Below are 22,785 nucleotides of genomic sequence, written 5' to 3'. Positions count from 1 at the left end.
AAATAGTAAAAATAAAGAAAAACACTTGAATGAGTACGTGTGTCCAAACTTTTGACTGGTACTGTATATATAGTAGGTATGATGTCCCAGGGACTAAATATACTCTTGTGGATGAGCACCGGTGTGCGCCAGGTTGACGATGTTGCACTTTTGGCACCTTTCATAAAAATCGAACTCTAGCGACCCTTCGCAGGCGGTCACAACAATAAACAAACAGAAATCCCCTTGCTAAATTTGTTAAAAAGGGAGAGAAAAAATGTATTGTTTTGATTCTGAGTTTTTGCGGGTTTATTTACATTGGTTTAGTGTTTACTTTCAATAGTAAAAACATGCACATTCGCATTCGAGGTCTGCTTGCACGTATGTGAGTCGTGACGTACAGTCATCGTGTTTTTGTCAAAGGCTACACTGACTGCGGATAGCTCTCCAGCTAGATTTGTTGCGGCATCCTTGAAATTCATATTTTGTTAGTAATTACTTAGAAAAACTCTTTCGCAATAGCCCACACTATTGCAGGAAAGCACACGCTACCATGGATCACATTTGGCATCCTCAACTGTGACTTGGACGTCTGCCATCATTGCATTGGAGTTAGCTAGTTAGCTTGCTAATGCTATCTAGCTAGGTGGTGGGTAGTTGTATTGCTTGATACTGTGTGTGCCATTCGTGTTCCTTATTTGGTAGTTTGTCTGTCATATTCATTCAAACCATTAACTCGTAGTTAGCTACGGTTATCTGCGACTAGTTGGCCTTGGCATAACCACCTGCTAGTTAGTTAGCTATTTGGAGTTGGAAAATGTCATAAGGTGACATCTTATTTAAAATCCTTGCATTGAGCAAATCTAATTCAACTCAAATTGGACAGATGCCAGTGTAACGTCGCTTATTTAACGAGTACAACTTCCTTCCAATTCAGCCCATACCTGGCACTAACTCGGAACCGATGCCTTGCTGGCACACGTGACCCCCCCCCCCACAAAAAAAGCGAGCCAGTCGGGGCCACGCGAAAATCTAGCAAATTATTGGCGCATGTGGGGACACTTCAGACTGAGGAGTAAATTCCACACATCCCCATGTGCTACACCAGCTTAGCCAAAGAATTGGAACGTTAGCTAGCTGTCTGAATCCAGCTGTGTTCGAATACTCATACTCAGTATGTAGTATGCTTATTGGTCATAATATGGATATAGTTAGTATACCAAGAGTTCCCGGATGTCAAACTACATTCCCCAAAATTCAAGTATTCTTAAGCAATACGGTCCGAGGAGGTGTGGTATATGGCTAATATATGACGGCTAAGGGCTGTTGCGGAGTGCCTGGACACATTTACAATAGTAATAATAGTAATAAGGCTCCTTTAGGGGTTTGTGGTATATGGCCATGGTCAATATACCACGGCTAAGGGCTGTGTCCAGGCACTCCGCGTTGCATCATGCATAAGAACAGCCCTTAGCCGTGGTATATTGACCATGGCCATATACCACAAACCCCCGAGGAGCCTTATTACTATTGTAAACTGGTTACCAATGTAATTAGAGCAGTACAACTAAATGTTTTGTCATACCCGTGGTATACTGTCTGATATACCATGGCTTTCAGCCAATCAGAATTCAGGGCTCAAACCACCCAGTTTATAAAAGTATACTTATCACTTTACAAGATCCCTGTCACGCCTAAAGATTTTACAATTGTTTAAGATGCCATTCCCTCAGGTGTTGCTTTATTATTCAGGAACGTGTCAAGACCTGATCCTCAGAACATGACCTTAACCCCCCGTCCCCGCAGGAGGGCTTTTGCCTTTTGGCAGGCCGTCATTGGAAATAAGAATGTGTTATTAACTTACTTGCCTAGTTAAATGAAGGTTAAATAAAAACATACCTATGATTAACCCTGTTGACTCATCAGTAGGAAAGATTTGTTTTTCTTTTGGTCCATTCAACAACAATAGAGCTATACAAGCCTTTTTTCAACAGGTTGTTGTATCTATACTTTATGTCATGCTTTATTGGAATGGTTTTATTGATAATATCGGTTGGGAAAAACATTTGGATGTTGCCACACATACATACTTATTAACAAAATGAAGGAAGTTTCTTTTAAAATTATTTATAAATATTATCCTGCCAACCACTATATGATTTAGTAAACCACCCTTTTTTACATTTACATTTACATAATTTAGCAGACGCTCTTATCCAGAGCGAGTTACAATTTTTTGGCATTGTATTCATGTAAGAAATCTGTGGCAAGACATCAGTAGATTTATAATTTAACACATTTATGAAGATTTACACCTATGATAGAAATAAGTTGAAACAATTTTACGTAATTTTAATTTACGTAATTATTCTTTTGGCCAAAATTCTTATTTATAAATGTAAATTTACAAATAAAACACATTTTCTTACCTTACAAAATAAATGGAACTATATTTTAAAGACCATTAAATACTCTACCAACAAAAAAGCATTTAGAATTATAAATGTATGTATGTCCCTTAAGGTCCTTGTGTAATGTGATATTGTACCCCCTAGCCCAATTGTCCTTTGCATATTCTTAATATGTACTTGTGTTCCCCTATGTAAAATAATAATAATACAAAAATAAAAACAATTTCTCTAAAAAATAAATACAAACAAAATCCTAAATAAGCAGTGGATACAATTGCCGTGCTTTGAGGGCCCATAATGCAATTCTTCAGAAAATGGGCGTGCCTTCACAGCATTTTCAGGTTTGAAGAAAATCGTGCAAAATATAAGTAATTACTTTTCATATAAGTTACGTTACACATTATGTTGGCAGACAATTTGTTAGCTACGCTAGCCTTACGAACCACATAGCATATTATTACAGCAGTTGCTTGTATGCACCGGTATGTTAGCTAGCTATCTAACGTTAGTTGGCTACTAATACATCGAACTTGCCAGTATATTAACTGCAATCTAACTAACTACCCAACGTTTATTGACTTGACTATTCGTCATTCTTAGCTTAGTCAATTGGTATAGTCCATTGTGCATTCTCAATGGACATTGTTCATGAAATCGTAAAATGTCTAGCTAGTAATTTGTTATGCTGACAAGCTAGCAAGAAGTTGCAATACAACAGCATCAAATTCCGGTAGACAGGCGAAGCACAAGTACACTCAACTAAAAGGATACCGTTCTTTTACAGTATGGGTATTCAAACACAGCTCAGGTCATGGCACCAATGTGAAGGACTGGATTTGATCCCTGATCATCTGTGCGGACAAGGCAGTTATTTCTAGATTTCTTATAGGTCTAGCTAGTTATTCAATTGTTGTTCACTGTAATATATTACAGTACTGCAAAAATCACTAAAGCTGGAGACTCTTATCTCCCTCACAAGCTTTAAGCACCAGCTGTCAGAGCAGTTCACAGATCACTGCACTTGTACATAGCCCATCTGTAAATAGCCCATCCAACTACCTCATCCCCATACTGTATTTATTTATCTTTCTTTTTTGCACCCCAGTATCTCTACTTGCACATTCATCTTCTGCACATTCTACCATTCCAGTGTTTATTAATTGCTATATTGTAATTACTTTGCCACCATGGCCTATTTATTGCCTTACCTCCCTTATCCTACCTCATTTGCACATGCTGTATATAGACTATTTCTGCTGTATTATTGATTGTGTTTGTTTATTCCATGTGTAACTCTGTGTTGTATGTGTCGAACTGCTTTGCTTTATCTTGGCCAGGTCGCAATTGCAAATGAGAACTTGTTCTCAACTGGCTTACCTGGTTAAATAAAGATGAAATTAAAAAATGCATTTTGCCTGCACATTAAACAGCTGTTAACCTCAGTGGTCGAGGTCTCATGTAATGTATCATAATTTGTCATCTTTGCACTTTGCCTACAAACTGTGTTCAATCGCGCTTTTCTGTTTTTGCCAGATATTGCAGCACGTTGAGATTCTTGAAACTTGAGGCACCCTTGTCAAGTACAGTACCATGGCTCCCAAAGACATCATGACCAACTCCCATGCCAAATCCATCCTCAATGCCATGAACGCACTTCGTAAGAGCAACACACTCTGTGACATCACTTTGAGAGTGGAGAATACTGACTTTCCTGTGCACCGCATTGTCCTGGCAGCCTGCAGTGACTACTTCTGCGCCATGTTCACCAGCGAGGTAACTGTAAGCACAAGACTGGCGATAATGTAGAGGTGACTCCTCACAAAACCAGGACAAAAAAAGGTTGCCAGGAAATCTAATCCTAACAAGACTCTGATCACCAGTGTCATCAGCAATAATAACTTTCTAAATACTTTTGCTGGTGGTTCTCTTTATATGCAGAACGAGACAGGGAATAATTGATTAACTGATTCTGAGGTTGACATTACCAAAATAGTTTCTACATATGCCTTGTGCTTAGAACCCAGCTAAGATTTGTGTAGGCTGAAATTAAACTGATATTCATTTCTTGAGAAATATGTCTTTCGGTGTCTATCGGACTGCCATCTGGTTATTAATTTACTAAAAACTTGAACTAAATTGCATGGATCATATTCTCAACCATGAAAAAGCCATGAAAGTGCATAGCAGAAATAGTCCAATGCTAATTATTTCTCTGCAGCTCAGTTGACCTAGTTTCTTTCCTTTAACATTTTTAGCTCTCTAGGAATCATCAGGTGAGCATTGCTCTTTTACTATCAAAGCTGACTATAATTCACAGCTGCCTACACATGTATGACAAATAGTAAACAATTTATATTTTTTTGTGTGATGTATTCCCCTTTAGTCTCTTCTCACAGCCAGATGGATCGTGCGGAGCATCCAGGGTCTAGCGAGAGAGACTAGTACTACTAGTAATACTAGTAACTAGTCATTTAAGTTGACCTGTCTGTCTTTGCTGTTGTTCTTTTGCAGCTGTCAGAGAAAGGGAAATCCTTCGTAGACATTCAGGGGTTGACTGCGTCCACCATGGAGATCCTGCTGGACTTTGTTTACACAGAGACAGTCCTGGTCACAGTGGAGAATGTCCAGGAACTGCTTCCTGCTGCCTGTCTGCTGCAGCTCAAAGGTAAGTTGAGAAGTCAAAAAAGAATATGACAACCCCTGGACAGGGTGTGCTATATGCACTATACTTTACATCCACTGTATATACTCTGTGGAATAAAGTAGCATTTTGTTTTACTTTAATAAAATATTAACTAGGAAAGTCAGAACAAATTCTTACTTACGATGACGGCCTACCAAAAGGCCTCCTGCGGGGACGGGAGCTGGGATTAAAAATGTTTAAAAAAATATATCTATAATAGGACAAAACACACATCACAACAAGAGAGACACCTCAACACTAGATAAAGAGAGACCTAAGACAACAACATACCATGGCAGCAACACATGACAACACAGCATGATAGCAACACAACATGACAACAACATGGCAGCAGCATAAAACATTGTGCAAACATTATTGGGCACAGACAACAGCACAAAGGGCAAGAAGGTAGAGACAACAATACATCACGCAAAGCAGCCACAACTGTCAGTAAGTGTCCATGATTGAGTCTTTGAATGAAGAGATTGAGATAAAACTGTCCAGTTTGAGTGTTTGTTGCAGCTCATTTCAGTCGCTAGCTGCCATTAAAATGAAAAAAGATGAGCGATCCAGGGATGTGCATGCTTTGGGGACCTTTTGTGACGATGTGCGCTGAGAGTCGGGAAGCAAGTTCAGGGAGTGAGTGTTTTAATAAATAAACGCAACATAATACAAAACAAGAAACACGAACAACGCACAGACATGAAACAGAAACAATAACGCCTGGGGAAGGAACCAAAGGGACTGACATATATGGGGAAGGTAATCTGGGAGGTGATGGAGTCCAGGTGAGTCTGATGACGCGCAGGTGCGCGTAATGATGGTGACAGGTGTGCTCCATAACGAGCAGCCTGGTGACCTAGAGGCCGGAGAGGGAGCACATGTGACACCTTTAACAGAATGTGACTGGTGGAACAGGTGTTGTATGTGGAGAATGAGGGCTGCAGTAGATATCTCAGATAGGGGGGAGTGAGGCCTGAGAGGGTTTTATAAATAAGCATCAACCAGTGGGTCTTGCGACGGGTATACAGAGATGACCAGTTTACAGAGGAGTATAGAGTGCAGTGATGTGTCCTATAAGGAGCAGTGGTGGCAAATCTGATGGCCGAATGGTAAAGAACATCTAGCCACCCGAGAGCACCCTTACCTGCCGATCTATAAATTACATCTCCGTAATTGAACATGGGATGGTCATCTGAGTAAGGGTTAGTTTGGCAGCTGGGGTGAAAGGAGCGATTACGATAGAGGAAACCAAGTCTAGATTTAACTTTAGTCTGTAGCTTTGATATGTGCTGAGAGAAGGACAGTGTACCATCTAGCCATACTCTCAGGAGGTAGTAATCACACCGGTGGGGAGAAGGGCATTCTTCTTACCAAACCACATGACCTTAGTTTTGGAGGTGTTCAGAACAAGGTTAAGGAACGGCCCCTTTTTTTTTTTCCATTTTTGCCTAAAATGACATACCCAAATCCAGAAACAGCAGGGGTTCAAACTTTAGAACCCAGTTCCTACATTTGAATATAAAATTTGATTTTAGCAAACAAAACTATGCTACATTTTATCTCTGGGACCCTCAGGATGACAAATCAGAGCAATATTACTGAATGTAAGTACATTATTTACCTTCAGAGGTGAATGTACAAACCAGTTGCCGTGATAAGTTTGTTGTTGTTGTGCACTCTCCTCAAACAATAGCGTGGCATTTTTTCACTGTAATAGCTACTGTAAATTGGACAGTGCAGTGAGATTAACAACAATTTAAGCTTTCTGCCCATATAAGACAAGTCTATGTCCTGGGAAATGTTCTTGTTACTTACAACGTCATGCTAATCACATTAGCGCATGTTAGCTCAATCATCCCGGTGAAGGGACACCGATCCCGTAGAGGATAACGACTTGGGGCAAGCCATTGTAAGTTCAGAGTCACTCGCCACAACAGTGCATGTGTGCTGGAGGTGAGCGATAGCTCGGGAGAGAGGGGGGAGTGTAGCGAGGGTACCTGTACCAGACGGGGAGACAGGTAGTAGGTGTCACACCCACTTGGGAGAAGCTTTTTTCTGGAGGCAGATTTCTGGTATAAAATTCCAGTGGATGGACTCTGAACAGTGGGAGGGGGCTTCAAAGGCCTCTCGATTTGGGTGGGGTAGGCTGTGAGAGACTCCTGTCATTGTTGGGCTCAAAGGCTTTGACTTTTGTATCTGTTCTGTCCTAGCTAGCTTGGCAGCCTTAACTAAGCGTTCAGTCCCCATAAAGTAAAATATATCATTGTATTGTACTCAATTTTTATTTTTTCTTCTTGGCTTTCAAAACAGTTGTATGACAGTTAAATCTAAATCTGCTCCTTTGTAAAAGGAAATGCATACCCATCAGCACCCCTTATCAGGTTTGTGCAATATGATTGGCTAATGTGTTGCTAATTTGATAATATCGTTGAAACATTGTTAATTTTTCTCAACAAGTTTTTAGCAAAATAAAGATGTACTAGGCAGAAATCGCTCTGCCATTTCCAGGTTGCTAAAATACACATTTCAGTTTGTGAAGAAAACAAGCAGGTACAGTGTAGAGAATCATTGTACCATCTAAACCGCTGTGAAATATATTTTCTATAACGAAAAATATTGTATTTTCAGCTGTTTGAAGCTGGTGTACAAAACCAAAAGTGAAAGACGCAAAAACAATCGTAAGAAAATAAATGACACACATAGAACATATCTACCGCTTCTTAGACTTGCTTTTGATGAGAATGACAGAAATATAACACACATTTCTATGTGAATTTTGGCAGGTTGCCCAAAAAGTTACATATTGCAGTTTTAAATACTTCAACATTATTTCACAAATTAACGTACAGCACTTCTTTGTATTCCTCAGGAGTGAAAAGAGCATGTTGTGACTTTCTGGATAGTCAGCTTGATCCCACAAACTGCCTGGGCATTCGGGACTTTGCTGAGACCCACAATTGCGTTGACCTGATGCAGGCCGCTGAGCTCTTCTCTCAGAAGCACTTCCCTGAGGTTGTTCAACATGAGGAGTTTATGCTGCTCTGCCAGAACGAGGTTGAAAAACTAGTTAAATGCGATGAAATCCAGGTAAACAAAGGTGGATTTGGTGAGGTATTATACCTGTGTTTTAACGCTCTAATTGGATAGTAATATTGTTGTTGTTACATTGTAGCCTTTGTAAATGCATATTAATGGAGTTGAATGGTTTGTGTAATAGGAAAAGTCACTGTTCCTCTTTTGTAATTACAACTCAATTTCTATGCAATTAAACTACAATTACTGAAGAACTAAGTAACAACGTGTTAATACAATGTTGTTACTAGTGTAATTAGGATGACACCTGAACACCTGAAACACCTGAAACTACAATTACTGAAGAACTAAGTAACAACGTGTTAATACAATGTTGTTACTAGTGTAATTAGGATGACACCTGACACCTGAAACCCCACCTCTTCAAGGAATACCTGGGATAGGATAAAGTAATCCTTCTAACCCCCCCCTTAAAAGATTTAGATGCACTATTGTAAAGTGGTTGTTCCACTGGATATTATAAGGTGAATGCACCAATTTGTAAGTCGCTCTGGATAAGAGCGTCTGCTAAATGACTAAAATGTAAATGTAAAATAAGAGAAACTTGATGTAAAGTGCTACCAAAGTTGGAATAGTTTACTGAATTTGTTTGTGAATTCAGAGAGCACACAGTCATGCTGCCTCAGGTGCATTTCTGATCTCCATTCAGGGTCATCTTTGAAAGCGTGGGGGACACTTTTCACAAGTCTCAAATTGGAAAGGAACGGTGCAAGTGTAGACCTGCAATAATCTCCATTAATGGGGCCCCCTGTGCAGATTTGCCTGGCTCTGAAATTATGGGGAAGACAATTTGATTTAAGTATGCTTTTGTGCTCTGAAAATTCCTGTCTTTAACCACACAGCGCATATCTTTCTTTATAAAAAAATAATTATAACTATGGGACTTGATTTATAGTTTACCTATTAATTCAAAGTATTTTGGTTTGTCATGATTTTCGAGATCAAAATGTGTGTAATATACAGTGCATTTAGAAAGTATTCAGACCCCTTGACCTTTTCCACATTTTGTTACGTTACAGCCTTATTCTAAAATGGATTAAATAATTTTCCCCCCTCATCAATCTACACACAATACCCCAGAATAACAAAGACAAAAACAGGTTTTTAGAAATGTTTGCAAATGTATAAAAAAACATAAATATTACATTAACACAAGTATTCAGACCCTTTCCTCAGTACTTTGTTGACGCACCTTTGGCAGCGATTACAGCCTCAAGTCTTCTTGGGTATGGCGCTAGAAGCTTGAAACACCTGTATTTTGGGAGTTTCTCCCATTCTTCTCTGCAGATCCTCTCAAGCTCTGTCAGGTTGGATGGGGAGCCTTGCTGCACAGCTATTTTCAGGTCTCTCCAGAGATGTTCGATCGGGTGCAAGTCCGGGCTCTGGTTGGGCCACTCAACGACATTTAGAGACTTGTCCCGAAGCCACTCCTGGGTTGTCTTGGCTGTGTGCTTAGGTTTGTTATCCTGTTGGAAGTTGAACCTTAGCCCCAGTCTGAGGTCCTGAGTGCTCTGGAGCAGGTTTACATCAAGGATCTCTCTGTACTTTGCTCCGTTCATCTTTCCCTCAATCCTGCCTAATCTCCTAGTCCCGGCCGCTGAAAAACATCCCCACAGCATGATGCTGCCACCACCATGCTTCACTGTAGGGATGGTGCCTGGTTTCCTCCAGACGTGATGCTTGGCATTCAGGCCAGAGTTCAATCTTGGTTTTGTCAGAACAGAATCTTGTTTCTCATGGTCTGAGAGTTCTTTAGATGCCTTTTGGCAAACTCCAAGAGGGCTGTCATGTGCCTTTTACTGAGGAGTGGCTTCCGTCTGGCCACTCTACTATAAAGGTGCTGCATAGATGGTTGTTATCCCATCTCCACAGAGGAACTCTGGAGCTCTGTCACAGTGATCATTGGGTTCTTGGTCACCTCCCTGAACAAGGCCATTCTCCCTCGATTGCTCAGTTTGGCCGGGCGGCCAGCTCTAGGAAGAGGCTTGGTGGTTCCAAACTTTTTCCATTTAAGAATAATGGAGGCTACTGTGTTCTTGGGGACCTTCAATGCTGAATAAATGTTTTGGTACCCTTCTCCAGATCTCTGCCTCGACACAATACTGTCTCGGAGCTCTACGGACAATTCCTTTGACCTCATGACTTGGTTTTTGCTCTGACATGCACTGTCAATTGTGGGACCTTATATACTGCAGACAGCTGTGTGTGCCTTTCAAATCATGTCCAATCAATTGAATTTACCACAGGTGGACTCCAATCAAGTTGTATAAACATCAAGGATGATCAATGGAAACAGGATGCACCTGAGCTCAATTTCGAGTCTCATAGCAAAGGGTCTGAATACTTATGTAAATAAGGTATTCGTTTTTTATTTGTAATACATTTGCAAAAATGTCTAAAACCTTTTTCACTGTCATTATGGGGTATTGTGTGTAGATTGAAGAGGGCATTTTTTTATTTCATCCATTTTAGAATAAGGCTGTAACGTAAGAAAATGTGGAAAAAGGGAAGGGGTCTGAACATTTTCTGAATGCACTGTACACTTAGTTAAATCAAAGGCACAATTTCCTGTTATTTTTGTAACTGTGCCGTAGTTGACAGTATCTACATCATAAATGAAAATCTGACTTTGACTTTCCTCTTGAAGTTGATCTCAGTTATTTGGACACAGCAAATTGGCCAGTGTTACCTAGTGTTGATTTTTCGGTCTAAAATGTATAGTGTTGATTCAGGAGTTAAATGAACTCTGTGTTAAATTAACAGTCATTGGTGTAAAATAACCCCAGTGTTGGTGTTAATAACTAGTGATGTTACATTTGATACAGGAGCTCAGAGGAGTGCGTCAAAATCGCTAAGCAGCTAACTTCCAAGCAGTGTGCCGATGCGTGCATCACTTTATCAGAAGTCAAATCAAATCATCAATGACGTCCGAAGCTTCATTTGATCATGTGCTTTTTCAAAACGTGTGTTGCGAGATCCCACTGATTTGGCTGTGGTTTCGGTGCTTTCTTAGATTCTAAGCGGCTTTCAAACACCGACCTCTACTGGACACCATACTTACATATATAGTTTTTTGTACAAAAACTTTCACCTGACCAGTAGCTTAGCAAGTAGAGTATGGAACATTCAGGGATGTTAGGGTATGAGGTCGAATCCCATTGAAGACCTACTGTTTTGAAAATTGTTTTGTGTGAAACCACACTTTCTGCATTGTTGTTCAAATTTTTATTTTACTTACTAAAAGCTTCTGTCTTAAGCATCCTAACTAATGCCATAGATTCAGTTTTTGAAAAAAAGTCAACTTGAAGGCAAAAATGGGAAGTATGATATAAGGTGCAAACCTGGTATTCCAACTGATTATAGGCTACTAAAGCTAACAACTTACCGCTGCACCACAGAGAAAAAAATGTATATCTGATCATCACATGCTGCTATTTATTGCTGACGAGCAGATGTTACTAATGAGCATTGTGAACAGATAACGAAGCGCAGAGTAATTAACAATTTCAGAAAGCCTCAGTTTCCCTTCACTGTTAATAATCAGAGTTGAACCAAAACCACGCCCATCATTATCATATTTCCCAGAATGCTCTATTTCAGGAAGATTTTTAGAGTTGTTTGTTTCAATATCTATGTTTTGCATGTACGTTGTTTTATTGATTAATTCATCTTATGCCACTTAAATATAAATAACAAATGTTTCTAAACTAATCCAATCTGTTACTTGGACTCATTGCACACGTTACTGAAATGGTTGTTAAAGTTTATATGCTTTAGGTAGTCTCAAATCTGAGTCTTCCCAATCCTGGCAGTCATTCTGAATACAGGTTGCGGGTGAATAAGAATTCCAAATGTTGGATATCCCCACTCTGGCTGGATTCCAATTGGAATTACATATCACTTTGCAAGCCAGCGCAAGTGGACTTGAAATCATGATATGGCCTGTAAACTGTGAATTTCAGGCCACTGTATTAGGGTAAAACCAGGCCCTCAGTATAAGGCCTTATGAAATACCTATTGTATTGTCACATTTTTTTATTATGAAAGCATTTTCGCTTAGGAACTCATTGGGTGAAGGCCACAGGACTGAAAATGAATGAATGCAACAACCATGTGTCTGTCACTAACAAATACGGTCTTGAAATACAATTCACTAGAAAGGCAAGGAACATTGGGAAATATGCAAATAAGGCTTTACACTAGGCAGTGTGTTAATTATAACTGAAACGTGTGGACCCTTATAGACACTGGAACAGTGTTAAATGTAATACTGTGTTGATTTAAAACTGCAGAATTTGCTGTGAAGAAATCAGTGTGATTGAGTGAATGCATGTTTGACCTTGGGTGGTTATACTCTGGGATTACCGTTTTTACAACAAGCATGTTTGGTTTTGTTGTCAGGGTGTGGTTGTCAATACATGTTTTCTCTATTTGCAGGTGGACTCAGAGGAGCCTGTATTCGAGGCAGTGTTGAATTGGGTTAAACACAATAGGAAAGAGAGGGAGACGTATTTATCGGAGATGCTGGAGCATGTGCGGATGCCTTTGCTCACTCCGCGCTATATCACAGACGTTATCGACTCAGAGGTGAGGCAGCTAGACCACACACTATCACGTGATGTAGGCAGTTTTCTTGTCTTAGCCCTCCCCATAATGGATTTGTGTTAATACATCAACAGCCAGTTTCCCGTACATAAATTAAACCCAGTCCTGGCCTAAAATCCACTTTCAATGAAGATTCTCCATTGAGCATGATTTATAGTGTGAGTCTGGGAAACAGGCCTCAAGTGTTGAACAAGGGAAGAAACTTTTGTGGTGTTTTATGTCTTATTAATGTCTGGATAAAGTACTGTATATGTTGTGACGTGTTCCAGCCCCTCATTCGATGCAGTCTTCCCTGTCGAGACCTTGTTGATGAGGCCAAGAAATTCCACCTTAGACCTGAGCTGAGGAGTGAGATGCAGGGGCCACGCACCCAAGCCAGATTAGGTACAGCACTGCCCTCCCTTTTTTGAGGTGCTTTCCTTGTCCTAATAATAGGGATACAATACAAGCTTAGTGGGAGTTGCCACCTTGTTATTGATGTGAAAAAGTGATTCACTGTTGCTCTTTCAAGGTGCCAAGGAGGTCCTGCTCGTTATTGGAGGATTCGGCAGTCAACAATCCCCTATAGATATTGTTGAGAAGTATGATCCTAAAACTCAGGAGTGGAGCTTTTTACCTGTAAGTAGCATTTTTTTATTAGACATTTTGGCTCTATTCTCTGATCATGGTTAACTTATCCCAAGCATATTTTTAAAGAACATTGCTCGGAAAAGGCGTTACGTGGCTACCGTGTCCCTCAATGACCGCGTGTATGTGATTGGCGGCTACGATGGTCGATCGCGGCTTAGCTCGGTGGAGTGCTTGGACTACACGGCCGACGAGGATGGTATCTGGTACAACGTCGCCACTATGAATGTACGGCGTGGCCTTGCCGGGGCGACAACACTCGGAGGTAAAGGATCTTCTCTGATTGACAGTCCTCATTGTCATGGGGTTTACAAAAGCAAATAGCACTGAAGAGAATGACTGTCCTCAGATGTTACAAAACCCTGTAAGTGTTATCTAAAGCAGACTTCCAAAAAGTTGTTGGAACATTTCCTACCATATCTTTTCTCACTTTTGTGCCCACAGATATGATCTATGTTGCTGGAGGCTTTGACGGTAGTCGCCGTCACACCAGCATGGAACGATATGACCCCAATATTGACCAGTGGAGTATGCTGGGGGACATGCAGACAGCCAGGGAAGGGGCTGGCCTGGTGGTGGCTAGTGGACTCATATACTGTCTAGGTGGGTATTCAAGATGTTTTATTTAAGTTTGTAATGGTGTTGATGTATAAATATTTAAAATACCACCTGTTTTTCCCCTGACCTTAGTAAGGATGTATGTCATTTGTTGCAGGTGGGTACGACGGATTGAACATCCTCAATTCAGTGGAACGGTATGACCCTCACACAGGACACTGGACTAATGTTACCCCCATGGCTACCAAACGCTCAGGTCAGTACTCCAGAGTATGACAATATAATAGTATCAGGGCTGTATATAGATTATATACAGTATGGCTCTCTCTACATATGGCTATGGTTAGTATGTCTGAAGGGCCTATAATCTTTGTTGTAGGGGCCAGTGTAGCCTTGCTCAACGACCACATCTATGTGGTGGGAGGCTTCGATGGAACAGCGCATCTTGACTCGGTGGAGTTTTACAACATTAGGACAGACTATTGGACCACGGTAGCCAGTATGACCACTCCCCGCTGCTACGTAGGAGCTACCGTCCTCCGGGGACGACTCTACGCCATAGCTGGGTAAGCCTAAACATCCCAATCCTTCTCCGGCTTTAATATATTTAAAATATCCAATATTTTAAAGGAGTGGAAATTCACTGTCCTTTCGTATGTTTATTGCTTTTAATGACAGACAGATGAGAAACAAATGGGGGAGACAGGTGAAGAGGAGATACAGAGTCAAGGGAGGACACAGGGATTGAACCCCGGTCTCCGGCTGAGAGTTGTACATGTGCATAGAGCCAGGAGTGTTACCATCCGACCACGACTCTGTACCCAACTTCAGTATTGACAGAGATATAGATGCATTTTGGTTGGGATTATTCATATAAATTATGTATGACAACTCTTTTAATTGCTTTATATTATTCTTACTTAGATAACATTGTAATATCTGAATCATAAAAGCAACCTCCCCTTATGGTCCAGTCTTCGATTATGAGGATGTGACTGAACACAGCCATATGATGTTGTTCATTCTCCCCTGTGCTCTTTTGTCCTCTCTCCAGGTATGATGGAAACTCCCTTCTGAGCAGTATCGAGTGTTACGACCCAGTGATTGACAACTGGGAGGTGGTCACCTCCATGGCCACACAGCGCTGCGATGCAGGAGTATGTGTCCTGCGAGAGAAGTGAGATTTACCTCAGAAAAGTCAGATGAAGCGGAGGAGGGCAGGCAGCTAGTCCTGAACCTGAATTTGATATTTACTTGCCACTACTATGGAGCGACACAGGGATCATTCACTTGCAGGCCAGTGTGCTATATGCCCTCCCCGAAGTCTCTTGATGGATTGTTTATCAGACTCTCTCATCTGAGTTTGGTTACTTCTGTGGGAAAACTCTTGGTATTCAATGGATAAGGGACAGGGGGTGTATAACAGAGATGAGTTATTTCAGTCTCCTCATCAACAGTTGTGGCATCCAAGAAGACATCCATCCCAACCCACTCGATTGCATGACACTCTTTTAGTGGTTCCCATTGTAGTGGTTACCTGTGAGGTACATTTTTGACTCGTCTTTTAAAGTGCAATATATTTCTCTACTTCTGTTATGGGCCATGGAGCAGAAGAAACACAAGAGAATCCAGTTTGCTGCTGCTAGATGCCTTATGCCCCTGTGGCCCACATTGAACCTAACAACCACGATGCCTCATTAGGACTGTGATGATTGTTGTCATACCATCAAGTATGATGATTATTTAGCTTTTGCCAGGTTATCAATTAGAAAACCCTTTGTAGATTTTGTAATTATGTATAAAGTGCTTTTAGAAACAAAATCACTTCTTGAATAATTGGTATTTACCTGACACAGTCATTATTTTCAATGTATAAAAGACATTTTGAAATGAATTACATTTTAGGGAAAGCGTTTCATAATTGCACATGATTCCTTGCTCTTTTGCTGTTCTGTCATCTTGTAAAAATCACTTTGTCCCCGGCGACAGACTGAAGAACACTGCTAATAAAGCAAAAATGTTTTGTTTTTTTATGTGTGTATGGTGCATGCATTTGTCCACAGTGGATTTGTTTCGACAAGAAAAAAACTTGACTGCTATTCTCCAGGGCAAGTGCAAAATACTGACTAGTCTTTTGTTGTTACATGAAAAGTGAATAAACATTGTGATAATTTAGCGCTTTTATATTTGTATTCGTTATTAAGGCTATTCAGAATGTTATGCTGATGTGTACTGTGGTGACCTTTAGTACAAGCCTAGTGATTTTGTCAAGGGGTTCGGACCTCTTGGTATCATGGCTAAGGTGTTGGACTGACAGTCACACTCGCAGGGACCTGGGTTTGAGTCCCGGTTGGGCTAATCCCTGAACTGACCAGTCAGAAGTGGGATGACACTACTGTGGGGCTATCAGGGGTGTGGATGGATGTTTGGGGGGGCAGGGATGTGTTTCCCATAAGAGAGGGTGGTCTTGTGATCCTTGATAAGAGCTTTATGGCAGACTGCCCCAATGCGAGAGCCTGGTTCAGTTCCAACTGGCCTACCCCCCAAATTCACAACAATATCTACATGTAGATGGAGTATGAACCAAATCACATATACTGTATATGTAAATGTTTGTTTGTGTTGTTCAAACATCAATACTGTAGTCGGTTTATCAAATAAGGGGGTCATCTTGTGATCCTTGATAAGAGCAGACTGCCCCAAGGCCAGAGCCTGGTTCAGTTCCAACCTGGCTACCTCCCAAAATCACAACAATATCTACATGTAGATGGAGTATGAACCAAATCACATATTTTAGGTTACATGTAAATCCATTTTTGAAATGTCATCATACCTACACCGTCACCACTGGGATCCAATGACAATTCGACTAGAGTGCTCAGGTATTTTAGTAGTGTGCAGGGCGGTGTGTTCAAAGTGCAGCGCAGACCCAGTCTACATTCCTGTGTTGGCGGAGACCTTTGTCGACGGAGCTGTAGCAAAACTTTTTGCGCCTTTACTGTATGCTAACAATTAATTTTCAAAACCTTGTTTACGCGTCTTCAATCATCTGAATCTTGACAGGAGGAAATGGTATGCCCGCACTTTACATAACTATTTCATTTTTCTCTTTTCGCATTGAAATCCTAAATACGTTAGTACATTTTTCCCCATTTTCAGTGTTATTATTAATATTTGCCAACCTCAAAGGCAAATGTAATGTTCATGCGGTCTGAAAATGTGGACCATCATTTACTCGACGATTTCAGATGTTTCATTTGAAAAAAGTTTTTATTGACTTATGCATATAGCCTCCGCCATGCGTAGGGCCCTACCCCTATCAATTGAATGTATCCATTAGTATGAAAGTTGATACTTTGTTAGTACGTTCTTACAACAATGTAATACAAAAAAAAGTAGCCTACAGTATGAAGATAGGCAGAAGCTGCTTCTCTAATAGAATTCCCAATCACACTTGTAGGCGATGTCATGGCGAATTCGGCTAGCTAAACTCATGCGCAGAAATACGTAATCTTGCCAAACGGTCGTCTCGCACCGAACTGCGCATGTGCGGGCCGCACTCCTTCGATATATATAGTTGTTTTTTAGGAAAATGAAAACGTGTGACTTTCACGATGTTGGCCCCCCCAGTTGAAATCGTCTAGAACCGCCACTGGTAATAACATGTTCAACTACTTAAGACATTGTCTCGAATCTAGGTTGTGCCTTTAGATTTTTTGAAAATTAATAACTAAGGAATCATTTTTCACTTCTCTCTCTCATTGACTTCTCAAACCCCGGCTTGGCCTGCTTTGTCTGTTTCGCATGCGTTCCCGGAAGTCTTGCGCTGTTGCGCCTCTGGGTTTAGAAACTGTGGTAATACAGTATGCGTGGGAATGTATACTGTCTGTGTCTGAAAGAGTGGAATCCAATGAATCTGTTGAGCCTGTGTGAGGAAGCGGAAAGTGGTATGGTGTGGGCAAAGATGGTGGATAAATGAAGATAGTTCACTCAGGCCTTTTACCATTTAAAAAAAGGGTCAGTTCCGGTCTACTTTACTGGGTGTCCTAAAGACACCAATGCAATAGCAGCTGAGTCTGGTCTACTTAGTTCATTGATCCACAACAACAAAAAACAGCGAGTTGTCTTCCGTCTCTGGTAGGGGGCAGACACAGCCGATTGAGTCATATGCTTGACAAACTTTCATGAGGTTTTCAACTTTCAAATGACAAATACATCTGTTAAAATATTAGCTTACTTTACCTGTATTTAGGCAGGAGTCTAGGAAAGTAATGTACTGTGATACAGTAACTTCTTATATCAGTTGTGTACATAAACGAAACATGTAGTCTAGTACATAGCCTATGGGCCTATGCATGATACCTTGTACTTTTTAAAGAATCAGCCATTAAAAAGTATAGCAAGCATGCCAAGCCCCTTTCACATCATCATACAATAAGTTACGTTGTATTCCTGATTTAGGAGTTATATTTGTCTTTGTGACTTACTGTGTTATTACACAGCATTTTAGTTTTACATTTTTACAGATGCCATTTCCTTTTCAAATGTCAGTTTATTACCACCTTGTGAGAACCTAGAATTCCCTACCCCTGAGATCCAGTGCCAAGACTACGAATCTGGACCTGCTGAAACATGTGTCTGGCAGTCTGCCTAAAATATATTCTTTAAACATTTAGGTACAGTTTCCAAGAGTCAGATTAGGCCTAGTTCTGGACAAAAAAAGCACCCTGATTTCAAGTCCAGGACTAGGGTCAATCTGTGTCCGGGAAACTGACTATCAAAGGAATAAATCATTTTTATTTGACCAGATTTAAGTTCAGAATCTTTGGGGATAATTATTTAGTGACATAGTTACTTTAAATTTGGAGCTACCATATTGCTCTCTACTTTTGGCATTACCTTGAAATACTTGAACCACGTGGTAATGGATATATCTTGACTTTTTCTATATCCAGTTTTGCTTTTCTATCAACTTTTCATTCGGCCTCTTCAGTTTTGACTGTGCTTACTGAGGTGTAAACAATCAGCCAAAGCAGAAAAGATAACATACACAAATGTTGTTATTAGTAAATCCTAGATGTCATCATAGTTAAATTCCTTGTGTGTTAATATAGTCCGATTTACAGTATCTGTGTGTCAGATGGGCTTTGCTGTTTATGTATTTTCCACTTCAGACAGACGGTTTGAGGAACAGGAAGTAGTCATGCTGTTGTTTTTTGCCAACAGAGAGAGTGTATCTCCATCCACGTGGGTCAGGCGGGAGTTCAGACTGGCAATGCATGCTGGGAACTCTTCTGCTTGGAACACGGTGTGGGGCCTGACGGGGTGTTCAATGAAGAGGACCAGGGGCCTAATTCACGGACTGACCCCTTCAACACCTTTTTCAACACAGGAAGTTCTGGCCGCCATGTTCCCAGGGCCATATTTGTGGACCTGGAGCCAACGGTGGTTGGTAAGCAATGTCATTTGTAACATTTTGTTTCTCTCCACCCATCATTCATGTTTGTGTGTGTGATTGCACATGTGTAGTGTGAATGCATATCCATCCTCATGGGCCAGGCAGGAGCGCTAATTGGGAATGCATGCGGGGACCAGTGCTGGATAGAGCATGGTATCCAAGAGACAAGACCATTGTTGGTGGCGGTGATGACGCCTTTTACACTTTCTTCAATGAGCGTGGCTCAGGAAAGCTTGTACAATGGGTGGTATTTGTGGACCTAGCCAGCTGTAATTGGTAAGTGGTGGTGTAGAATATTGATACAAAGAAGAAGAGATGATAAAATAATTAAATGTTGAATAAATGAGGGGTTTATTAGTGATACACATCCCAAACTTTCACAACAATAACAACTGGGCCAACAACAAAACGATGAATGTATAAAGAAAGCCCACACACAGGATATGCTGCTCCAAAGTACACACAAGTATCCCTTGCCAAGTAATAATGAATAAAATGCAAGGTTACTTCTAATGAGCTGCAGTATGTCTGTTAAGTAGTGTGCATTAATCAAAACACTTACACTACTGTAGCAGTTCTAGAAGTGTTACTACTGCACATGAATAAATACAAAAAATTCTGATTGTTAAAATTGTGAATCTGCATTACACTGTGGGTGGATGTAAGTACAGCTTTATAGGCTACATAATATCAATGCACAGGACTGCCAACCAAGAGCAAATCAACAATTAATTGATACTACTGTGTGGTAATTTAGGTGGCATTTCCAGTTGATGTCCTATATTTGTTGATGAGTGATTGTTTTCCCTCCAGATGAGGTCAGGACGGGAATATACAGGCAGCTCTACCATCCTGAGCAGCTCATCTCTGGAAAGGAGGATGCAGCCAATAACTACGCCCGTGGACACTACACTGTGGGTAAGGAGATCATTGACGGGGTTCTGGAGCGTGTCCGTAAAATGGTAAGTATCACATTAAGACCAGATCTTGGTCATACAGTCAAAGGAAGGATTTGAGTCATAATGTAGTAATAATATAGGCTAAGGCCAATATATATGTGCATCACTGGTGTTGAGTTGGTCAATTGGTTTTCTCCCTAGACTGACCAGTGCACAGGGCTACAAGGATTCCTCATCTTCCACAGCTTCGGAGGAGGCACTGGCTCTGGCTTCACCTCTCTGCTGATGGAGCGCCTGTCTGTTGACTACGGTAAGAAGTCCAAGCTGGAATTTGCCATCTACCCAGCTCCCCAAGTGTCCACAGCTGTGGTAGAGCCATATAATTCCATTCTGACCACCCACACCACCCTGGATCACTCTGACTGTGCCTTCATGGTGGACAATGAGGCCATCTACGACATCTGTCGCCGCAACCTTGATGTTGAGCGTCCATCCTACACCAACCTCAACAGATTGATCGGTCAGATCGTTTCCTCCATCACTGCCTCCCTACGCTTTGATGGTGCCTTGAATGTTGACCTCACAGAGTTCCAGACCAATTTAGTCCCATTCCCCCGCATTCATTTCCCCCTGGTCACCTACGCGCCCATTATCTCCGCTGAGAAGGCCTACCATGAGCAGCTGACCATCTCTGAGATCACCACTGCCTGCTTCGAGCCAGCCAATCAGATGGTCAAGTGTGACCCTCGGCATGGCATGTACATAGCCTGCTGTATGCTGTACCGTGGAGATGTGGTGCCCAAAGATGTGAATGCTGCCATTCAAAATATCAAGACCAAACGTTCCATCCAGTTTGTGGATTGGTGCCCCACCGGTTTCAAGGTAAGTAACATGATTGCCTCCTGTATATGGTTTATATTGCGATTTGAGATGAACACCATATTTATTTCGCGGCCTAAGGGGTCATTTGTTTATTTTATTTCTATCTAATCAGGTTGGGATCAACTATCAGCCCCCAACTGCCGTACCTGGAGGTGATCTAGCTAAAGTCCAGAGGGCTGTGTGCATGCTGAGCAACACCACTGCCATTGCTGAAGCCTGGGCCCGTTTGGACCACAAGTTTGACCTCATGTATGCCAAACGTGCCTTTGTGCACTGGTATGTAGGTGAGGGCATGGAGGAGGGAGAGTTCTCTGAGGCCAGAGAAGACCTGGCTTGTCTGGAGAAGGATTATGAAGAGCTGGGCAGAACAAGCACAGAATCTGATGATGATGCGGGTGAGGAATATTAAGAACCAAATAACCATGATGTCCAATCTGTCTATTAAAAATGTCATATTCTGTCTTTGTATTCTTTCTTCTTGTAACAATATACTGTTGTATCTGCCTGCCCTGAACGAAAACATCTGAAGTTGTATAAACCGTATGTACAGCCAGATGCACTTTTTTTGTGGTTTATTAACACCTTGTTAATCGGTAAGTTCCAAAGTGCCATGTTTTGCAATTGCAATAGTTTTCAGCTTCTGAATAAAATCGGTCTTGAGTACAACATTGAACAAGATATTTTTTCTCTCTGCATATTACTTTGAAATTGATGATGATTAGAATGTTACAGCTAGGGCCAAACTCAACCAGGAGTAGATTGGAGAACCTTACCCACGTTCTGTTGTCATGTTCTGTTTCAGTAATAATGTATTGAGCATTTATATTTAGTTTACTAACAGTATATTATGAGTCTATAGATGTATAAATATTTTATAATTATGTAATAAACAGTTGTAACCCATTGCATTCCGTGAGCTGATGACTGTTGCTACTGGGCTATGGTCTCTGGATCATTATTGTGGAGCGCATCGATATAATTTGTGACTAGCCTCAAACTGTGTTACATATCAAAAGTCATCAATGCTCGTCCCCTGCAAAGCAGATACATCCAATCAAAATACTCCCATCGGGGCTATTTAAAGAACAAGATCCGGCAGCGGTGAAGGTGTCACCTGAAAATATCCCTCCGCGATAATAAACAGTAGCCAGTGAGGATACAATGAAAAGCATTTTCAAGAATGAATACACTGAAATCCTAATATTTTACCAATCAACATGGTGCACAATTACGTATATTCAACTTGTCAATAAGACGATGTTTTGTCAGACGAACAATATTTGACACTATAATGAAGATGCTGGTTTGGATGTAGCATAGGCTTCAAATGCACTGTGTGCTACAGCACTTCACGGAGGACATCAGTCGGGTGCATTCAATCTTGTGACTTAATAATAGGCCTCTACATAGCCTATATATGTTTCATTACAATTTAGTTTAAAAAAAATGTATTAGGGTCTGACTAAAGAAAGTAGTAATTTATGCGTCGTTTATACTCCATCTTTTCCAACATAATTCTGTGTAAATTACACTAAATTCAACACGACAATGGTGTGTCAAAACAAACGGGTAGTTGTATATTTA

The 22,785-nt window shown here is 40.9% G+C and overlaps 2 protein-coding genes across 5 annotated transcripts; both read left to right on the top strand.

Moving 5' to 3' along the window:
• The first annotated feature begins 350 nt into the window (after nucleotides 1–350).
• On the top strand, nucleotides 351–16,137 carry klhl12 (kelch-like family member 12). Of its 3 annotated transcripts, none has more exons than XM_014136217.3 (12): nucleotides 351–628; nucleotides 3,924–4,163; nucleotides 4,902–5,055; nucleotides 7,949–8,166; nucleotides 12,610–12,759; nucleotides 13,047–13,161; nucleotides 13,289–13,395; nucleotides 13,474–13,669; nucleotides 13,849–14,007; nucleotides 14,120–14,218; nucleotides 14,342–14,528; nucleotides 15,017–16,137. In XM_014136217.3, exons 2-12 carry the CDS (start codon nucleotides 3,981–3,983, stop codon nucleotides 15,141–15,143), a joined length of 1,695 nt encoding a protein of 564 aa, XP_013991692.1. In that variant the 5' UTR covers nucleotides 351–628; nucleotides 3,924–3,980; the 3' UTR covers nucleotides 15,144–16,137. The 3 variants fall into 3 exon arrangements, with proteins under 3 accessions (XP_013991692.1, XP_082816182.1, XP_045549184.1); XM_082960056.1 differs by having other exon boundaries at nucleotides 14,641–15,132; XM_045693228.2 differs by lacking the exon at nucleotides 351–628 and adding an exon at nucleotides 2,666–2,758.
• Nucleotides 16,138–16,832: 695 nt separating this feature from the next.
• tuba5 (tubulin alpha 5) lies at nucleotides 16,833–22,109 on the top strand. Of its 2 annotated transcripts, none has more exons than XM_014136219.3 (5): nucleotides 16,833–17,034; nucleotides 19,189–19,414; nucleotides 20,234–20,382; nucleotides 20,521–21,201; nucleotides 21,314–22,109. In XM_014136219.3, exons 1-5 carry the CDS (start codon nucleotides 17,032–17,034, stop codon nucleotides 21,608–21,610), a joined length of 1,356 nt encoding a protein of 451 aa, XP_013991694.1. In that variant the 5' UTR covers nucleotides 16,833–17,031; the 3' UTR covers nucleotides 21,611–22,109. The 2 variants fall into 2 exon arrangements, with proteins under 2 accessions (XP_013991694.1, XP_013991695.1); XM_014136220.3 differs by lacking the exon at nucleotides 16,833–17,034 and adding an exon at nucleotides 17,510–17,617 and having other exon boundaries at nucleotides 20,234–20,338.
• Nucleotides 22,110–22,785: the final 676 nt, after the last annotated feature.

This window comes from Salmo salar, chromosome 13, assembly GCF_965601325.2.
Source record: "Salmo salar chromosome 13, fSalSal1, whole genome shotgun sequence".
NCBI classification, from domain to species: domain Eukaryota; kingdom Metazoa; phylum Chordata; class Actinopteri; order Salmoniformes; family Salmonidae; genus Salmo; species Salmo salar.
This window is presented reverse-complemented; position numbering and strand designations above follow the sequence as displayed.

Coding starts and splice junctions, on each gene's coding strand:
- klhl12 (XM_014136217.3), top strand. CDS start 3,981: ATGGCTCCCAAAGACATCATGACCAACTCCCATGCCAAATCCATCCTC. Junction 13,162..13,288: donor ACGCACCCAAGCCAGATTAG/GTACAGCACTGC, acceptor TGCTCTTTCAAG/GTGCCAAGGAGGTCCTGCTC. Junction 13,670..13,848: donor CGGGGCGACAACACTCGGAG/GTAAAGGATCTT, acceptor TTGTGCCCACAG/ATATGATCTATGTTGCTGGA.
- tuba5 (XM_014136219.3), top strand. Junction 20,383..20,520: donor TGGAGCGTGTCCGTAAAATG/GTAAGTATCACA, acceptor TTTTCTCCCTAG/ACTGACCAGTGCACAGGGCT. Junction 21,202..21,313: donor GGTGCCCCACCGGTTTCAAG/GTAAGTAACATG, acceptor CTATCTAATCAG/GTTGGGATCAACTATCAGCC.